The 19596-nt window shown below is 40.2% G+C and overlaps 1 protein-coding gene across 2 annotated transcripts in view; it reads right to left on the bottom strand.

Moving 5' to 3' along the window:
* The window catches only part of LOC100748348 (sestrin-1), a 153869-nt gene that overhangs the window by 5899 nt on the left and 128374 nt on the right, over positions 1-19596 (bottom strand). For both annotated transcript variants that reach the window (XM_012391310.3, XM_003493220.4), the window contains exons 7-11: positions 6283-6453; positions 2319-2501; positions 1796-2036; positions 1160-1425; positions 93-467 (exon numbers count right to left, since the gene is read on the bottom strand). In XM_012391310.3, the coding sequence (XP_012246733.1) occupies positions 93-467; positions 1160-1425; positions 1796-2036; positions 2319-2501; positions 6283-6453 (1236 nt within the window). The remainder of the gene's footprint in view (positions 1-92; positions 468-1159; positions 1426-1795; positions 2037-2318; positions 2502-6282; positions 6454-19596) is intronic.

A 19596-nucleotide genomic window follows, 5' to 3' on the forward strand; every position in this document is an offset into this window, starting at 1 on the left:
ATATCTTCTTACGTAAACTCGTGCCACCTCAAAAATCTACAAACACACACGAGCAAAGCGATAAACAGGCTCGAGGTAAAAAGGCAACCAACCTTCTCGCTGTGCTTGAACTCCCTCATCACGCGATCGTAGTCCCTTTTTGTCACGAGTTCCGGGTAACAAACGGCGTTCTTGATAAACGTCTTCAGGCTACGCTCGAGCAGCTGGTTCACCTCGTTGTAATCGTAATCGTCATGCCTGATGCCAAACATACATTGAATGTAATTCCAGATCGCTCGTCGGAAACGGGACGTGTCCACATTGCTGTGCGTGCCCATGGTCAAGTAGGTGAGATTATAAGTTGTCTTGAATTTTTCGTCTAGCAGATTACCGACGTCATTGTACAGACGGTTCACCAGCGAGTAACCGTGATCGTCCCAGGAATAGTCTTGCACACGAAACGTTGGTCTATCGTTCAGTTGACCACGCTGAAACGAAAAATCGTTTGATCATAGATTACATGTATCTTTAATATATATACTATAAGTAACATAATCTATATATATACATACGTACATAAATACATATTATACATATATACATATTACATATATACGTTACTAAATAATATCGATCGATAATATAGAGTTACTAATAATACTAACAAAAATAATATATATGTATACATAACGTATAAACGATAAGTTAAACTATAATCTAGTATAGCAATTTACGTAATTACCATGCGATTAGATAGCGGCAAGGAATAACGTTTTTCTTTCCTTTGTTAGCGAATTCGATCGCACCACCGTTTAAAGTTAAACTACTCGATTTCGACAAGGCACACGTGTCGTAAATATTCATGATAAAACAGTGGAAACGGTGATCGAATCGACGGAACTTAAATATTCATCGGCGGGCTACGTGTCGCCTTGAAACGTACTTTCGAATTGGTCCGGCGAATTCATATCCACTACGACGACATATATATCAATGTTTTGACCACAATGTTAATTCTGACGCTTTATGCAAGTTATATACGGGACTGATTTTAGTCTAGACTTCAACCGTGTTCCGTATTTACATAGTTATTCGTTATCGCCCGATCTATATGAGCACGTTATTCCAAACGAGTCTACACATTGATAAACTTCTAACGAGTCAATGAATTAAAATCTACCTTGGCGAAGTCTTGATAAATGAATGTAGGATCTTCGATGAAATGACCGATATCAGAGTCGAGAACCGAACTACTCCTCTGAGGCGCTGCAGCCAATTCGGCAGACTGTGTTTCTACAGTTTCGAATCTTTTGGACAGCTCCTCTTGCGTGATCTGGTAGGATTTAGATTTCTCAGAAAGACGTTTCATACGTTCCATCAGTGCTTCGACGCCGACTTCCTGTTCACCCACTATGCTCGGCGAGGATGGCGGCGACGGCATGTTCTCTGTGCAGATTCGAACGATATCTTGTTATCACAAACACTTGTTGGTCATTAGCAATGATAATCTTGCGCGATCTAGCGGTTGAAGGGCGCGGTTGAAAGACCGTTAAATGTCGTTGAACTTGGAGAACGGAACTACGTGTTTTTATAAGCATAAAGAGAAAACAAAAAATAATATAAAAATCTGTGATTTATAGCATAAGTTGATATTATAAATACTACTTTAGCAATTCATATCTGTAATGAAACGATAATGGTATGCGGTAGAATGTAGTTAATGATATTCAGCGTTCGTGAGAGAATGAATTATATGTTGTTTGGGTTTTACGGGATTAGGAACAGGATTTTAAACGTGGATCGGTGACCGACTTACCAGTTTTGCCATCACCATTGGGAATCTTCTTGGGACTACTGGAAAGCTTATCTTTGGCAGTTGGTACATTATTGCTATTATCCTGGACATTCTCTTTGTAATGGTGACCGGCTACGTTGTCCAGCTCTTCGTTAATCCCGCAGGAAAATACGAAAGACGAGAGGGAGTGAAAATGGGCCAGAAGAACTATCGCGTGAACCACCTCAGCCAGGGACCAACTGTCCGCACCTTTGGTCAGTTTCTGTAAATAAAAGACCACCAATTATTCTCAACTCTTTTTCCTTTCTTTTTCTTTTTTTTTTTTATTTTACGCAATTTTACCAACGATCGTATTTAACATCAGAACAGTGAATTATATCGTACACGAATGATTACAATTAAGTAGAAAATATAAAATGATATTTCAATTCGAACGATGGTGAGGATTAATTATGTAAAAACGTTTCGAGTATTTGATCGCGATTGTAAAAGCAAATACATATTTAGTAGTTCTAACGTTAAGGCTAATCTTGTTCGAACCAACCTCTATGTGCGTTTTGTTCAACAACCACGGCCTATGAGCTAAAATCTTGTTAATCTCATAGAGATCTTGTAATTTTCCTGGGATTGACTTGAGACCTCGAAGCCACGACGGGTCACCGCCTTGAAGGATGAATTCTCCTTTCTGCAGATTTATGAGATAGCTGCACTGATGCCTTCCAGCAGCCTAAAAAAGAAAAGAAACCCACAATTTTATTTGTCATCCTATCAAAAATAATTAATTGCAGAATAACTTCGTTCCAACAGTAACCATCTGCGATTTTTAAATTTTGTCCTTCGAATAAAATTAGGCATTCTCCAAAGAGAAGACTTTTTTTTTTTAGAACTGAAAGAAAGTCTACAAGGGGCCACAGAGTAGAAGTTTCATCCGCGTGAGGCGGCTAAGTTCCAAAGAAATCCCTAAAAAAAGAAGTCCTGGGCGTGGAGAAAGAGGGTAAAGGGATCAACGAAAAAAATATCGTCGAGGGATGCTGGAGAAGAGACAAATTGCCGACGACGCGACGTATCGAGGCGCGAAATTGAGCAAGAGCACGTCCATCGTATACATTGCGTTCCCTATAACGTTCTCTGACACGATATAAAACATAAGGCCACAATGAACGAAGGAAGAAAGAATGTTCAACCCTCGAGTGACTGTTCATCGTGGCACGCCAACTTCGTCACCAATTTAACATAATGAATTCAACGTAGATTCGATATAATATTGTACACCATCAAAAATAATAATTGCGTTTGCCGCCTTGACATTTCTCAACGTACGATGCTTGATACTTTATTTATTAGGAGAAAATCTCCACCTTTCCGCGCATAAATAACATTTTGTAGATTGAATATCGAAAGTTCGAAAAATAACCGATCGATTCGAACAAGTTGCAAAAATAGATGAGGCAATCTTTGCAAAAATTTAATCGCCATCGTGACCTCGCTTCTCGTACTGCGATGAAAAACATTACGGCGAAAAGGGAGGAGGCGACTTCGAGGGAATGCGACACGATCGGGGTCTTCTTATTGGTTTGTTTTGATCGCGCTGGAATTACATCAGAAATTCAAATGACCGGTCGTAGAATGAGTATCGGGAATGCGGAGACGTCGACAAAGAAGAATAGGTAGGTGGACGAACGTCGAGGAAAGGGGAAGAGGAAGCAGGATGATGAAGCGCGTAAACAAAACACGTGTTTACCATGCAGAGCCGTGGATCGATCGAATCAAGAGCCGCGATAAGCGATAAGAGAAGTCTGCAAACACCATGATGACTCTGAAATTTTGCGCGTCGACCCCCTGCAGACCTTGGAAAAACATTGTCCATCGAACGAGACAATCAAAGAGAACGAGTTCAAGTGACGAGTGAAAAAGCAATTTTCCTTGAATTCATTTTATGGCAGCGGGGCGCTGTTAAAGAAATGAAACCCGATGCTTTCTGCTTTCTACGAAGTTACAAATATTTTTTGCCGTTTTTATAAGCAAAGCTTTTACGAAATGTTTTGAAGAGCTTTTTTTTTTAGCTCTCGAATGATAAATTTTGTACAGAAACGGTACAACAATCTCGGGAACGGACGATAAAGTCGACGAAATGCGCGAGATAATTTCGAATTCCAGTGTAACAGAAGACGACGATACCAGCCACGTGTATCCTCGTTAAAAATTGATACAGCGTCAGGCAGCCGAGATATCCGTTTGTTTTCCTTCGTATGGCATTGTTCTCTCTAAAACCTGGTTTATATACCGACGAACACGGAGCATATTTTGATTATACGTCCCTCCATAAATTATTCCCTAACAAATTACTATAAAATCTACAATCTCTGTTATATGTACGTGCGTGCGTATTTGTTTTTTTTTTTTTTTTACTTCTACTTCGAAATAATTCAATCGAACAAAAATACTTTAATGTCGCAGAACATCCCTCCAGATAATACCAAACTTCTGGATGGTTTTTCCAACGACCTTGAACGCTGCCAAATTGCGCGAATTACGCGAATCTCGACGCGAGAATGTCACGTGATAGAATGTTTACCGGTAGAAAAGCTGTTTTTCAGATATCTTATCGTTTTATCGTTCTCCTCTGTGTAACGACTACAATCGCTACTCCCCTCTTACCCTACTACTTTCAAGAATCTCTCCCTCCCCTCAACCCGTGTCAAGGAACGTCGACGTTTTATCGCGCGATAAAGCGTTTTCGGTTGATCGTTTAAAGTTTAAAGAAACGATATTTCGTCTACGACTACGTACTGGCATGTTGCGAGCTGGTAGTTATCGCGTTATCACGTATGCTGTAACATTCAACCGCTCAGACAGATTGGATCGCATGTCACGAAACGAGCAAGCTGCGACCATCTACGAGTTAGATTAGGAATTGAAAAGTTGAGATGATAAACGGGGTAAGTGACAAAAAAGAACTTCTAACTGTATTCCGCGCGGAATTTACAACTTTTCCTGCTAAGAAATATCGTTTCTTAAGCTTCAACGGAGGTAATAATTTGTAGGGCTATCAGAAAAGCTACATAGCTACGATCGTAAGTGACAATTAGACTGTTGCTGAATCGGTGAATGAACAACTGTCGTTGCGTGAATCGATTGTTTAATTCTATAGCGACGAACGACGAGCACCAGATATGACACTAACATTCTCTCAAAAAGTACAATTCTTTACAGTTCGAATAACATGATCGAATAACAACGATTTAGATAGTATACCTTAGAACGTAATAAACGTAAAATGAGTCGAAAATGACCGACTGTTCCGTACAAGTACAAGGATTAACGTGTAATGTTACTCTTCGTCGAAAGAAAAATTAAGAAATATAATTAAGGAACGTAAGTAATGTAATTACGACTAGTTCGAGCGGCGAAGAATACATAACGTTACGAAACCCGTTGCACTTGCTCGGTTTCTTGATAATCTTTGGCCCAAAGCACGACCCGTTGGGCGAGGGACGACCGTGGAATAGCTCGGAAAACGGGCACACGGTGACGCTTGAAAAGAACGCAGCGTCGCGGCGCCGACCCGTTCCACGACAATCATATTACCGGCTTTGTTTGTCGCGCATAAAAATAACGCGCAAAAATAATCGCCAACACGTGAACAAACAAGCCTCTGTCGATCTAACTGACAATGTATTTAAATTTCTTCACGCGACTATCGTAATCGATAATAATAGGATGAAAGAGCATTCTTTAACAACTGATTAACGCTAATAATTATACGCACGCAGTAACTGTTCACCCTAAGAAATATTTAACCTTCTCATCTTATTTCGTCTTAAACAACTTTCCTTTATCCATTCAAGTAAAAGAGAATCTCTGGCGAGATACGAACGTGCAGAATAACAGGATGAAATAAATATACAATAAGACCGAGGAATGAAGGAAAATAATTTTTCTCAGACTTTCGTCAACAAATTCGGCCCTCAAGCGGTTGATATTTACGGACTATGGAGCATATCCCAGCATATTTCTAAAAAAATCTTATCGTGAACTCAGGTAACGAACCTATAGACTGGGTTTCACAATGTAAACTATTATATCATGCGTGTCTCTAGTGTCTGATTAGAATTCAACGCTGGAAACTGATCTTCTCAACGTTGACCCCGTTAATATTGTCGTTCGTGTATACAATAACGAGCTTTTTCTGGCCAATTTTACGTAATCCGTTTGAACGGTCTTCCAGCGTTCAAGACACTTCCCCGCCGCGTATAATTGCACCGTTAATGTCACCTCCCGAGGCGATGTCTTTATGTTAATAAGCATCGCGGCCATTCTTGCTCCTCCAAGCAGTCGGCGTTCTCTCGATTTTACGAGCAAACGAAATAAAAGTCTAGCGTTCGTGAGAAGAATTTTCCCGTCTTCCGCCCGCACTGCGTTCGCCAGATGGCGTGTTATCGCCGCGTGGAAAAGGTTGCCGCCATTACGATGAATTAGATAAAGAGAAAAACCAGTAGTGCACTTACCATAATGGCGATGAGATGCCTGTAGTCGTAAGGAAGCGGTCCGTCGCCCCTTAGAATGAAATGTTGAGTACGAAGGAAATGTTCCAAGTACGAAGGATGCGAGGCCATCACCCTGGAGACATGATCCAGCCTGTTGTTCTGGAGGAATGCATCCATCAACAGAATATGAGTCTGTAACCAAAGGAATGAAAAAAAACGCTTAGTCGGTTGATAACAAGGAAAAAACAAAAAGGAAAACGAGAAACCAGGCGGACAAAATTATTGGACAGTTAAGAGACACGTATGGATTAACGTATTTCGTTTCTACGGATTAGAAAGTTTGTATTTATGATCAAACTTGGCCAATTATCATTGACTCAGATAAGCCTGAACTTTTTTCCAAGTTTTTTAAATAATGTTATCTTCTTATTTAGCAAAGCACAACAGTGTGGCAAAAGTGTAATAAGATTAGATCGCAATAATTTTAATTCGTTTGGAGAAACAGAACAAACGTCGGATATATTTATCGAACGATAACTGAAATTCTTTTGATCATGTTCTGCTTCTATATATTTCGCTTGACCTAATGATACGCTATATCGTGGAAATCGACGTAACGTACATAAACGGTGCTCGCATAGTCGCATTAATGACATAATCGTGTTTGTCTCGAAGCCCGGAACAAGAAAACCGGGTTACTCGGAAGCAAACCTCGAAATCGAGCGTTCAGCTTGCATCATCAACGACGTGGCATGCTCGTCTTTATACCTGATATCACCTGTATAACCATTGCACTTTACACACGCGCAAGCTCGTAACGTACACTCGTATTAACACGATACTACACAGTGAAAAGTCATGAAAGTTAGTAGGTGCAACAGTGTTGACTACTGGCTTCTCGACACGCAGATGCAACCTCTAAACTTAGATCTTACGCATCGAGTGTCGTTTGGAACATCCTTTTACTCCCCGGCAAGGGGGCACTTAATTTTCCTACGCCTCCGTGCAAGTGTGTTTTTCTCCTTTTTTTTTCTTTTTATTTTTCTTTTCAGTCGAAGGTTAGAGTCCTTTAATAATTGGTAATTCGTATGGGGAAGTTAACACGAGAGACATAACGATGACGAACTTCTTCGACGTCCAACTAACGCTACGTGGGTGGATTTATCGACTCTCGTAATGGGGAGAAAGTGCTGGAGTTACCGATTTAGTTGAGATTTGGAACACGTAGGTTTTAACATTCTGCTTGCAAAAATATATCGTTATAGGGTGAAATATTTAAATTACCCACTTCGGTTGAACTTAGTCGCATTAACTGACTATATGTTGAATAAGCACCATACTTTCAATGATAATCTAGAAGAATACTAAATTACTTTATCCTATAATTTTTGAAAACAGAACAAGGAAATCTACCAGTACCGAAAACCTAAAATAGCAAATCTAAAACATCCTGCATTTTATATTACATATCTTATAACATATTCGAGAATAGAGATACGAGAGACCTCCTCGTCGTGGCTGTATCTCAAGTTCTATTGACCAGGCTGATATCGAAATCCTCTATCGATTGTTTTCCAGCGTGAGGCAACCAAAGGCAAAAACAGTGGGCATTCAGACACGATCGGTGATCGTACGAGCGCGATATATTAATGCGAACGGTTACTACCGTCCTTGCAAAGGGTCGATGACCCGCTTGAACAAATTAAACGGGAAAGGCATTTCACTGGGGATACGCGGGCTTTCGTCACGCGAGGAATATCAATTTCGACGTGTGTCGTTGATCGGTCACAGAGGATCGAGGGAGGATCGCTACGTAGGCGTGCTCGAACGTTAGAAGACTACTTACCAACGAGCTTCTTTCGCATGATCAAAAATATCAAAGGGACGATGCGACGAAACCTTATAACAGTCTACGAGCGTTAATCTTGTCAGCGGAGAAGTTTCACGACACGAGCTAATGCTTCAACGTTTAAAACAGGTTTAACGTTTCAAAATAAAACGAAGGTAACGTGCTAACGCGTTGATTCGTGAGATCGTAACTTATACGCGTGATGTCGTAAAATTTGGATTATTATCGATAATTATTATCAGAGATCTAGATTCGGATGGAAACAACAAAGCTATTTGTCTAGTGACGTGTTACGAAATAGCGAAGAAGTGGTTTTGTTTAAACTACAGGATTAATATCGATCATTAAACGATAACGATCTTGAGGAGTTGTCGTATTACGAAATATGTATGTATATACGTATGTAAGTGTAAATGGTGTTAGCAATAGGTTTACGATTCATGTGAATGTCATTTCAGGAAGAGGTAAGAAGCCATATTGAAACATAAACTCTACCATTTCTAACAATTTGCAAGGTGGAAGACAATGCTACGAATGTAGCCATTAAGTGGTCAGCATCGCATCAACCCACGTTAATGTACCTGTTTTAATTTTGCTTCCTCGCCCCCACACAAGACCCACTAACGATACGTATATTAGACTGCGGTTCTTGCTGCATTTATGGCAGATATACAGATATTTTGCATCGCATGTTTCCGTATTACGCATTTTGTCTTATGTAACACGCTTTTACTTCTGTAATACCGTGCTATAAATCAGTAGACCGTAAAATCTAACAATTTGCAACATAGTTGTTATTCTTTGACGGTAATAAAAAATTAATACGCGATTGAAACTACAATATCTCGAGCCAGTCTGATAAAAAAAAAAAGACTGTCGTATTTACGACAATTAAAAGTGCGAGTCTCGATAGTCGAAGTTGTCGAGTGTTTACCGTTTGCGATGAAAATAACAAAAAAGAGGTACGATAAGAGGAAGGCGTACTTACACCTGATGACCTTACAATTAGTCATCGAAATTGGTTGACTTATTTTCGCGATTTCCTTTCGGTTTTTATTTTCGCGATTTTCAATCGAGTTACGAGCAGCAATGTTCGACAAAATCTTGATAACGTGACAAAACGTGACACCTCAACTTCGACAAACTGTTTTGATATCGAACTCGAAGTAAATAACATCGACTCGTGAAAATATCAAAAACGATAACACAGAACAGATAAATAAATTTCGACATGGTACCAACGATACCAATAACTCCGCGATACAAGAAAATTACTACAGAAGAAAATTAATATAATATTTGAAAGCGAACTTCTGGAACACCGGTGTTTATTTTAATCGGAATACTTTATGACGGGTGAAGCCACGAAAAGTAACAAGCAACCTCGTTGTCAATGAGTTTAATCAACGATGAAAAGGTACACGTTGCTTATAAGACGGGGAGGAATCGAAGGTAATCAGCTGCTGGCCAATTAAAAATAGTCACCAGCATCATCAACGGCAAAAGTATTACTCAATTAACCCGTACGCGAGATTTGGCAAGATCCCGTGGCGGATTGTCCCCAGCGAAGCCCTCGAAAGCTGCAGCCAGCTCACACACGCGAGCGAGAGGAGAACCTGCTGCTCTCTTCCGAGAACTCTTTTTCTTTTGGCAAGAAGCCCCTGGCATCGAGCCCACGCACAGCTCCCTGAGACTTGGTGGCGAGCCTCTTCGACCGTGTGTGTCTCGATTCTCCTGTATTTCTACAGTATTCTGCTCTGTTCTTTCTTCCTCTTCCTCTTCCTCTTCTTCTTCTTCTTATGCCTCGTGCGATCCAGCCACAGGCTTCAAATCATATGGAATTTTCCTTGCGCTGCGCAGGAATCTCCCCAGGGCTGGTTTTCAGCTCTTCATTCCCAAACAAACTATCACTTCCCTTTCGCAGATATTTTTGGCACTGCTTTTTCGCGAGAACGTGGTGCGTCCTGCTCGTGTAGCCGATTTCGCGTTCAATGATTTTTCAATGAATCTTTGCAATATTTTTGATAGTTTCTTAATTGAAACATTCAAGTGAAAAATAGTGTGAATGCATCGTTGTCTAAGAGTTGTATTTATCACTGTGTCACTCAAGCGATATTTCTCTTCATAGAGACGAGACCTTAAATTTCGAAGATCTCCTCGTAGGAGATGTTCTTCTGGATGTTTAACCCTAATTATAAGCTAGAATACATGGAATGTAATCCAAGGGAATGTTGTTCCAGAAGAAAGAACAAAGTACAATGAATTTTTAAATACTTTAAGGGCCCATTAACCCTCTATCGCATCCAACTCGTATCTGGAAACTTTCTAAAATTCTGATATAATCCGGCCACCGTGCCCGTTTTAAACGCCTAGCCAGACTCAAGCGGTTTCCGGCCACTTTTCTCGAGATACCATAATTCGGAGGTTTTTAACTAATGACGCTCTGAGACCTTATCTGAAACCTAAATGTAGCTCGGCTCGAGTGGCTTACCTTAACGACCGCTGACACACATCTCTTCTTTGTGATACATTCACGATGACGTGAATGTTTCAATGTTTCTGTTTTAACAAAATACTAGGTTCTTCGGAGGTAGATTATAAAGAAGACGTTCGCTCGTGTTGACAATCGGAACGAAAGCTCATTAGACGCGCCACGTAAATAGGCAGGCCCGTAAATATGGCATAAATAGCGATGCAGTGATCGTGGATATGCCGTGAGCTTCTAATTATAATCGCGGGACCAGTCTTGCTTCCGCGGCACGTGTCTTCGAAGGAAACGAAGAGAAAAACTGCGATGACCTTGATAGACGACTTATATGGAGCAACAGAAATTGTAGAATGGAATAAATATGAAATAAATGAAATTAAACGAGAGAGAATAATATAATGATCGGCTCTGTGGGGAGGAGCGCGAAGATTTTGATTTACAAGTATTTACGTGATAATCTTTCGCTACGTCGTTATGGCTGGTTAATCTGTGAAACGAAGTTTACCAATGGCTATCAACGAAATTTTCTCCGTGTAAGAATTTCTACAGTTGGTGCACAGCATTTAAACAAGTGTAGGAAACTTGTGCAACGGTGATAAATCACGTGATGTAGCAACTCGAGGGGGGATTAGCAAAATGACGGCGAATCTCGACGTTCCCACGGGTACGCATAATGGAATGATTCGCGACGAGAACGATAAAATTAACGCCAAGTTACGAAACGTCGAGCATCGAACTGGCCGACATTATCTGTCGGTGACGTTGCTTGAAAAACGAGGGAATTAAAGCGGGTTTACTATCTGGGCACTACAGAATCGACTGGTGAATGGAGTTCGCGATTCGCTTCACACCAGTTGCTGGTATTTTGTATTAAGTTCGTTTTAATCTGCGTTTCTTAGAATCATTGATGTTTTCAAGCGAATTTTGAAAAAAATTATAACAACGTTGACGCGTTTAACGGGAAATCTAAACGCGTAAAGACGCATGTAGACTTTACTTTTGTATCTTTGAAAGCATGAATTTGCGTAAACATCGTAAAGATTAATTCTTTATTGATATAAAATCAACGATAATCAAACGGGCGAGAAGAGAAATGAAAAAGTGGGACGATACACTTTAAGAAACAACGATATTCACAAATCAAACCAAACATAACCGAAGGGAAATAACTGTTTCATCGCGCGTCGATTTCCAGCGATTAAACCAACATCTCGCCCTAAATTCATGGCGAACGTAAACAGGCGAAACTTATGGACATCACGTACACGATCAAGCTAAATAGATTATACTCGATTGAGGCTGAGTTTAGACTACTCGGACAAATGTTTATCGCGCGCTATACATTCAAGGCAAATAACATTGCAGACACAGCAGAGCTGTAATTAGAAAAAACTCTGTAATTCCCCCTGAGCTTGTATTTATGCACAGATCCGAAAACGAGCCACTTAATAACTCAACGTCACGTTTATCGACGATTCAGTTTCTTCCTTTCCACGTAATAATTTCAAAAGCGTGCACGATTGACGATTGTGCGTAACTCGTGCAGTATCGTCCAATTTATCTTTCAACACGCGCGCGTTTTCGCAATTGAACGAAGAGAGATGAAATAAGTTATTTCGATATTTTTCTGCTGGTTTCTCATCGACGAGATAAAAACCACCAAGATAATACTATTTCTCTTTCGTTCTTTGGCTCGCGAACCTTTTAATCGCTCGGTAATTCCGCACACCGGTCCACTGTTCGAATATTAAATTACGATTAGAGTATCGCGGTTCGCTGATCCGTGAAGTTATTAAGTGCGCTAAAACCGCGTGGGAGAGAGAAACTTGTTGTGTCGGTTGTTCAGTTTATTAGCGATTCGCGCTCGCGATGCTCCAGCTAACACAAAGAAACAAAGGGGCCATTAGCTCGGGCACACGTCGTTTTGTACAGGCTGTACAGCCCGTCGCTGCTTTGTATGAGCGCCCGGTAATTGATTTTGTTCCGAATACTGTCAGGATTCCGTTAGAGGAAATACCACGTGCCGGGGAATGGATATTGTTCTACGCTTGCATTATTCATCCCCGTTTCCATCGAGGTAACGAACAGTCGTTCCCAAAACGGCCGCTGTGTACTCATGGAAAAACAGCCGAGGACTTTTTAAAACGGTCCAGTTTAAATCTGGTGCAGGTGTGACTTCGATGCAATTTTGTAGCTATGATGCTGCAGATACGATTCACTTGTTCTGTATATAGCCATCCATATGTTACTTAGCAAATAAGTTAGAAAAATTTAGCAAATGTCCAGCTGGACAAATTGTAAAGTACAAATTAAACAATAATAATAATAAAAAAACTTGTTCTATATTTTCGTTAGCTGAACCGTGGGCTTCTGTGTTGGACATCGCATCACTGAAAACGTATACATGTTCACTAGCTGTCCGCCAACTTTGATTCAGGATAGTAACTTATTGTTAGATAATGTCAAAGTAAATTATTCGGGGCAGGCCAAAACATATCTGTCAGTCATCGGTAAGTCTGATATCTGAATAATCGAGTTGTTCGTAATGGCTAAGCCAGGCACAGTTCTGCTCTATGTATTAGTGGTATTTTCTAAAGTTTCAATGACGAAATTACGACTGCTACAGGGACGCAAGAACCTTGCATCTTTTGTTTACGTTGCGCTCTACTAATATTACATCGAACGCGTACATCTTCGCGAATATATCTTTGATAATTTCCTGCAGTCATCCCATTAATTTTATCGAATATTATTTGACAAAAAATCGCATACAATAAATTTTAACGACGAGTGATATAACGCCGCTGTGATTTTGTAGCGATGACGCTACACGACTTATCAATTTTATCCTGCTAATAGTGGAGTCGCACTTACTGCGCATTATATCATTGGAAACATAAATCTGCCAAATGGTGGAGCGTCACCGCCACCAAATAACCGCGTTGCGTGTTGCATGTACAACATACTTTAAAATGTCGAAAAATGGTCGAAACGGGCGTTTCCGGTATGCCGCATCAAAGACAGATTCGAAGAGAATTGCGTCATTAGAAACAGATGTGGAACAGAGAACAGTTTGGAAGGGGGCTGCGAAGAAGCTCGTAAAATTGCTGCGGTGCGGACAGAAATGGAATTTAAGTTCTCTCCGAGTGACGATGGCACGGAAGATCAAAAAAATTCGACCTAATTTTATGCTTGTGACGACTGCTTCAATTTCGACACTGACAATATGAGTCAGCGATACCGTTTGATGTCAGATGTTCGCTGCACGTATGAATCGTGCTGGATAAATCGGTAGCGATATTCTTGCTGATCGGTGGGAAGGACTGAGTCGAAAAATTGAAACTGATAAATAGTTTCAATGTTCTCTATCTGGTAGTATTGGCACCAGAAATAATATATGAATTGAGTTTGTTATTAACGAATGTTCCTCCTTTCTTCGCATTTTTCGCTACGAAACTTTTATGAATCAAACTGGAACTTGGAATCTCATCGATACTATACGAAGTAAGCTTCAAAATGCAGAGAATTCTCTCAGTAAGAACTTGAAAATGTATTTGTTATTTTTGCAAGTCAATCAGTATTGTTATGCTTGAAGGAATCGAGCGATCGAACCACTGTTACCGTGTTCAACGAATAAACTCGAACACGTGCGGAAAGGAATTCAAAACACCAGGGTCACGATAGAATAATAGGAAAAACGAAGAACCCGAGGCGACTCGGTCGTCGTTATGGTTGTCTCTCCGCGTTGGTAAAGGCGAATGCGGCAGAAATAAGAGACACGAGTAAAATAAAGAAAACCGATCGAGTGACAAACAACGCTCGACCAGAGACCAGAGTGCCGGGGTAATACACTCGGAGGCGTTGATTATAAGGAACCTTGTACCATATTATTCCGTGTATATCACTCCCACGCGCGAGCGACGTGGTCGCAAGCCACGCCATTCCTCCGGTTGAATCTTAACAGCGATCGTGCACCTTTGAAAGATACCCAATAAAACTGGCAACAGGCGCCCCACGGTGTCTTCTGTCAATAAACGAACAAAGATACTGCTTTTTCGTCAGGGCTACGAGATACAACATGTGCAAGGAAGAAGAAAAGAAAATAGAATTTGTACGGTGAAGATGTTTATCGAAGATGTAAGTGTTTGAGAATTACTTCAATCCGATGTCGGTACGATAAAAAAAGCTTGTAAATATTGGGAATATAAAAAGTGAATTGCTGGAAGTTATTAATTATCGTTATTAATTATCATAAGATTGAGTCACTCGGAAACAGAACTAATTAGCACCGTTTTACGATACGTGATCAATATTTAATTTCTCAGAAAGCGTGCGATTAATTATCATTTTCGGCGAATAAAAATTCCGTCAGGTCGTAACAATTATAAATATGTGTATTCGAAAATTAACCTCAGCAAGGTTGATCGATGTGACGCGATTAAGATTTACCTTTGAACGCAAATGAAAAAACGTTCGTCACGTTTCGTAGTCTTTCATTGGTGGATTTAGGCAGTCGTTGACCCGTAAAAACAACCGGCAGAGGAAGAGAGAGAGAGAGGGAAATAACTTTATCGCAGCAGTGAGTTAATACGTCAATTATCAAGGCGACACATAAACGAAGAATTAGGGTAGAGCGTTAAAAGAGGTTGTACGTTTTACGATCTGTACGTGACTAAATGGACGCGAAACGGACCCGGTCTGAAGGAACGGAAGGGGACGATAGAATAATATCGTTGACGCGCCACCCACGGCCAACGTTAATCGCAATCGTTTACAGAGATACGGCTTAATTAACATCGACGATTAACGCTGCACCGTGGCCATTCCGTATGCGACAACAACTGCACGCTGCTTGTTTTCGCATTTCTCACGATTCTCTCTACTCCATTGCTGTTGTTTGCTGTTCTACAAGCGGATGTATATTAAATGAAACAAAGCAACCGAGCTGTCTATCCGAGTCGTTTTATTAACGGCTTTCCAGATGAATTTTTTTTAATATGCTTAACACCCTACGCGCTTGGAGTTTCTGAACAACGTAAAACTTGTACGGTCAATTACCTTAACGCAGCAACAGTCGAATAAATAAATAAATAAGTAACTACGTATTTAAAAGGACCATTCAGCACCGGTAGGAGGATATCTTGAAAAAGAAGTTTAAACAAGATTGGCATTCGAAAGGCACGTTAGATTTCGTAACCTTTTAAACCGTTTATCATTACAAGAGCGGAGTACAAAGCATGGTCTGTCGGTCCAGGGCATTTGTTTGCTTGGCCTAAAACAACATCACCCAGCATACGCCACGAATGTCACTGGCCGTAACGCGCGTGTGAAGCAACGAGGATTCGCGAACACATAAAACAAACCCGGGTATTCCGCATCTAAAAAAACCGGCAAAACAGTCGGTCGTTTCCCTTCCAAAAACTTTTGAAGACAGGTTCTCGTTTCCGATACTCCGAGATCCGATGACGCAACCTGTTAGCGATACACCAAGCTCCGATCGAAGGAATTTAAACGATGTTTTTGTTATTCAACTTTTCTCGACACGGTGAATAAAATATTTTTAATTGAATGAAAGACGGCAAAAAGACTTCGAACAAAACGAGGCACAAAACTGTGATTAAAATCGAGCACGCCGCTTATAGGTAGAATTCGAAGGACGCGAGATCTCGTCCCGTACCCCTTTCGAGATTTAGCTTCTTGTGTTCGAGATAAAAATAGGGACCCTAATGGCCCACTTGAAAATGATTAAACTCTTTAACCGACCATTTATTTCCCACTCTTTATTATTCGACGCTAATATCACGCTTAAAAAGTATATCAAAGTGAATGTTCACCCATGACGACATAAATGAAATTTCCCTTGACAATTACTTTCAAGGATTAAAAATTAGTTTCACAACGAAATGAGAAAAAGTAGAATTTATAGATAAACCTACGAAGGCTCTGAGTAGTATGAGAAAAAGGATGCTGGAAGTAAATAAATTAGATTCGACTTACCGCGAATTTCGAGTCACGCGAGTCACGTATCGCTGTATCGTATCGAGACGAAACGTGTAGCCAAGGTCGCGCCTTGTAAAATCCGATAATACCTTTCAGACGATCGTCTACGACCTTCTAACCTCTCATTTGCAAAACAACACGTTGTAAAATGAGGAGGAAATAGGTAGAAAGGAAAGAAAATAATAAAAAGTCACGAGGCTTTGCGAAGGAAAAACAAACTCGGCTGGAAAATATGGAAACGCGAGTGGGACGAGGCCGAGAAAAACGGGGGAACGTAGTCTGGGAAACAAAGGAGCTTTTGCGAGTTCGATGCTCCTTTCTTATCAGCGGATGAGACTGTTGCAGCTAAGCTAGACCGTGGTTTGATTGGTCTGCTCGGCTTCGACGTCATCGTATCGATTGTGAATACGACACGTGATAGCAAACGTGTCTCCGCCTCTATCGTTTGCTCCTCGCGTCTTTTTTCAACGTGCCTCGCCGTGTCTGTCTCAATAGCTGGCTCGACGACGCCGGTGACAAAGACCGAGTACCAGGAAATGTGAAACAACGACGCAAAACTTTCGATTTTTAATTAACACGATGTGAAGAACATTCGATAAAAAAAAAAAAGGTTGATGATAAAGGAGAATGACAAATAAATTTCAAGATTATCGGAAGATTCGTAAATATCGAGATTGATAAAAATTCAGTGAAAGATCGAAAGAAACGTTTTCTCGTAAGAAATATTTGATAGAACTGAAATTAATAAAATATCACGGGAGAATAGCGGACAAGGGAAAGAAAAAGAAGGACGGTCGCAAGAAAGGGCCACAAAATAAAAGAGGAACCCCTTGGAGAGCAATTACACCGATCGAGGACAAGCTTATGGGCGCCACTGCAGGGACTCCCTTGGTAGAAAAACCGGTTAGCGAGTGGGACCATAAACAATGACTTTCTAACCAGGATGGACGGCCGTACAGAACCAGAAAACATCGCGAGAATTATATACGTTGACTGGCTGATAGATTCCAGACGCCGTTGGACGCTGTTGTAACGGGTCCATGAAATATGGATCAGATCAAGAGAATAAAGATGTCGCTTACCATCATAGTGGGAACCGGGGACATGGGTGCATTGTGAAATTACCAGTAACTGAACTGTCTTTTCTTCCGTGTCGTCCTTCATTGCCTTCGCGGATATATCTCTGTCCCTAACGGATAACACTTGAACTCTGAGTATATATCGGTGTATTCGTTCATTGTTTTGCCATGAAATTAACCGAAGACGTTAACCAACGACTGATAACAGTACGTTCATTTGCTTTTCCTTAGGTAGCGCTAATAGCCGGTTACGAAACTATGACAAGACAAATATTTTTCAACCGATTTATTGGAAAGTCGTAGAATATCGAGTAATCGATTAGACAGAGTAACTAAGACAGATTACTGGAACACGTGATATTAATCCCATGGATCAGGAAAAACAATCGTTTGAAACTATGTAAAAGGAACAACCAGATTATTTTGGCCATTAACGAATCGATACAGATAGTTATCTACACTAGCAAGTATAATTATCAGCAACTTCTTAGTTTCTAAAACAAGATAAAAGGCTTTCCGTGTTTTGTATGAAAATAATAATGGACATTCTTCTTCATATTCTTTGACAACTATTCTTTTTTTCTCGATGTAAAGGTATATTTAGTTTAGATATGCCTATTTCTCAATAATTTTGTTTCTGGCTGCACTAATTATATTACTTTCTATTTCTGGCTGCATTGTTAAATAATATATTTCAGGAAATATCATTTGGAGAAACATACAAAAATTAACGTATCCAAGTTAATTGAGAAATACGAGGAAAAGGAAACTCCGATATCTCTATTATTAAATTTTTTGGTAGAGAATATAAACCAGATACGATGTTTCTATCCAATTTCACCAATTTTAGATACGATATCTTTTCTTCGGCAGAGTTAAGAAATCCAAAAACGTAAAATCGAGGAAGATAAACGTTGATCAGGGCACTAGAGTCCACGTTTATCCGCGAACGTTACCGGCAAACATGTTTACCAATCACGGATTACGTTAAAATTTTAATATTTACATAAGAACTGGTGCGACGATAAGCGAAAACAACCCACCCTGTGCATAAACACCTCTTCGTTACCTGGCTGAACATGTACATTAGATCGGTTAATTATCGTTCGTATGTTTTACAGTTGGTTCTATTGAATAATTGCAGAATTTCGTTCAAACCTTAAGGTAAACAACTTCCATTCGAAATACGAGACGTTTGAGTTGAATTTTTAAAAAAGCGGTGCGTTACGTCAGCGGTAAGCACTTTATATGTAAATAGAGGATGAGTTGATTCGTTTCTGCCGGGATGATCCATCCGGGTCATAATAGATTCGTAATTGAAGACGAGATTTATACTGAATGGAATAACAATAGGACCATTTCAAATCCATTTGCTTGGCTATAGATCTAGCGAAGGACGTAACTAAAGTGTAAATTACATGTCGTGTCCTGAATTACTCGTGCCTCGTTAATTATGTAACGACAATGCTTGAAACTTGGAAATAACGGAACAAAAATATGTAAAAGGCGCATCACGTAGATTTTCTTTTAACGAAGCCATTGTTTTCCTTCTTTATTTGAAAAATATCGTACTTGAACTATGATCGCTGTATCTAATATTCCTATTTTACATTGAAGTGGCAATTTTCTAAAAATTCCGCGCATTATTCAGGAAAAAGATGCATAAGCTTGTCCAGTCCGATAAACGGTTTATTATTCTTCGACGTGTTATAAGAGTGTTTCATAATGTTTCCTCTACCAAGGGGATTGAACGCCATTAGCTTCTAAAACGACGACGAAAAACACAACATCGAATTCAGAGGATTTCATGGAACGAGAGAAAAAGAAGGAGGTAGCAAAATGCTGGTTCATTGAGCGGTGGTTATGGTGCGGCTGTCGATGACACGAGAAAAGAAAAAGCAAGAAAACCTGTTGGCCCG

This window comes from Bombus impatiens, unplaced genomic scaffold (genome assembly GCF_000188095.3).
Source record: "Bombus impatiens unplaced genomic scaffold, BIMP_2.2 scf_1060, whole genome shotgun sequence".
Classification (NCBI taxonomy): domain Eukaryota; kingdom Metazoa; phylum Arthropoda; class Insecta; order Hymenoptera; family Apidae; genus Bombus; species Bombus impatiens.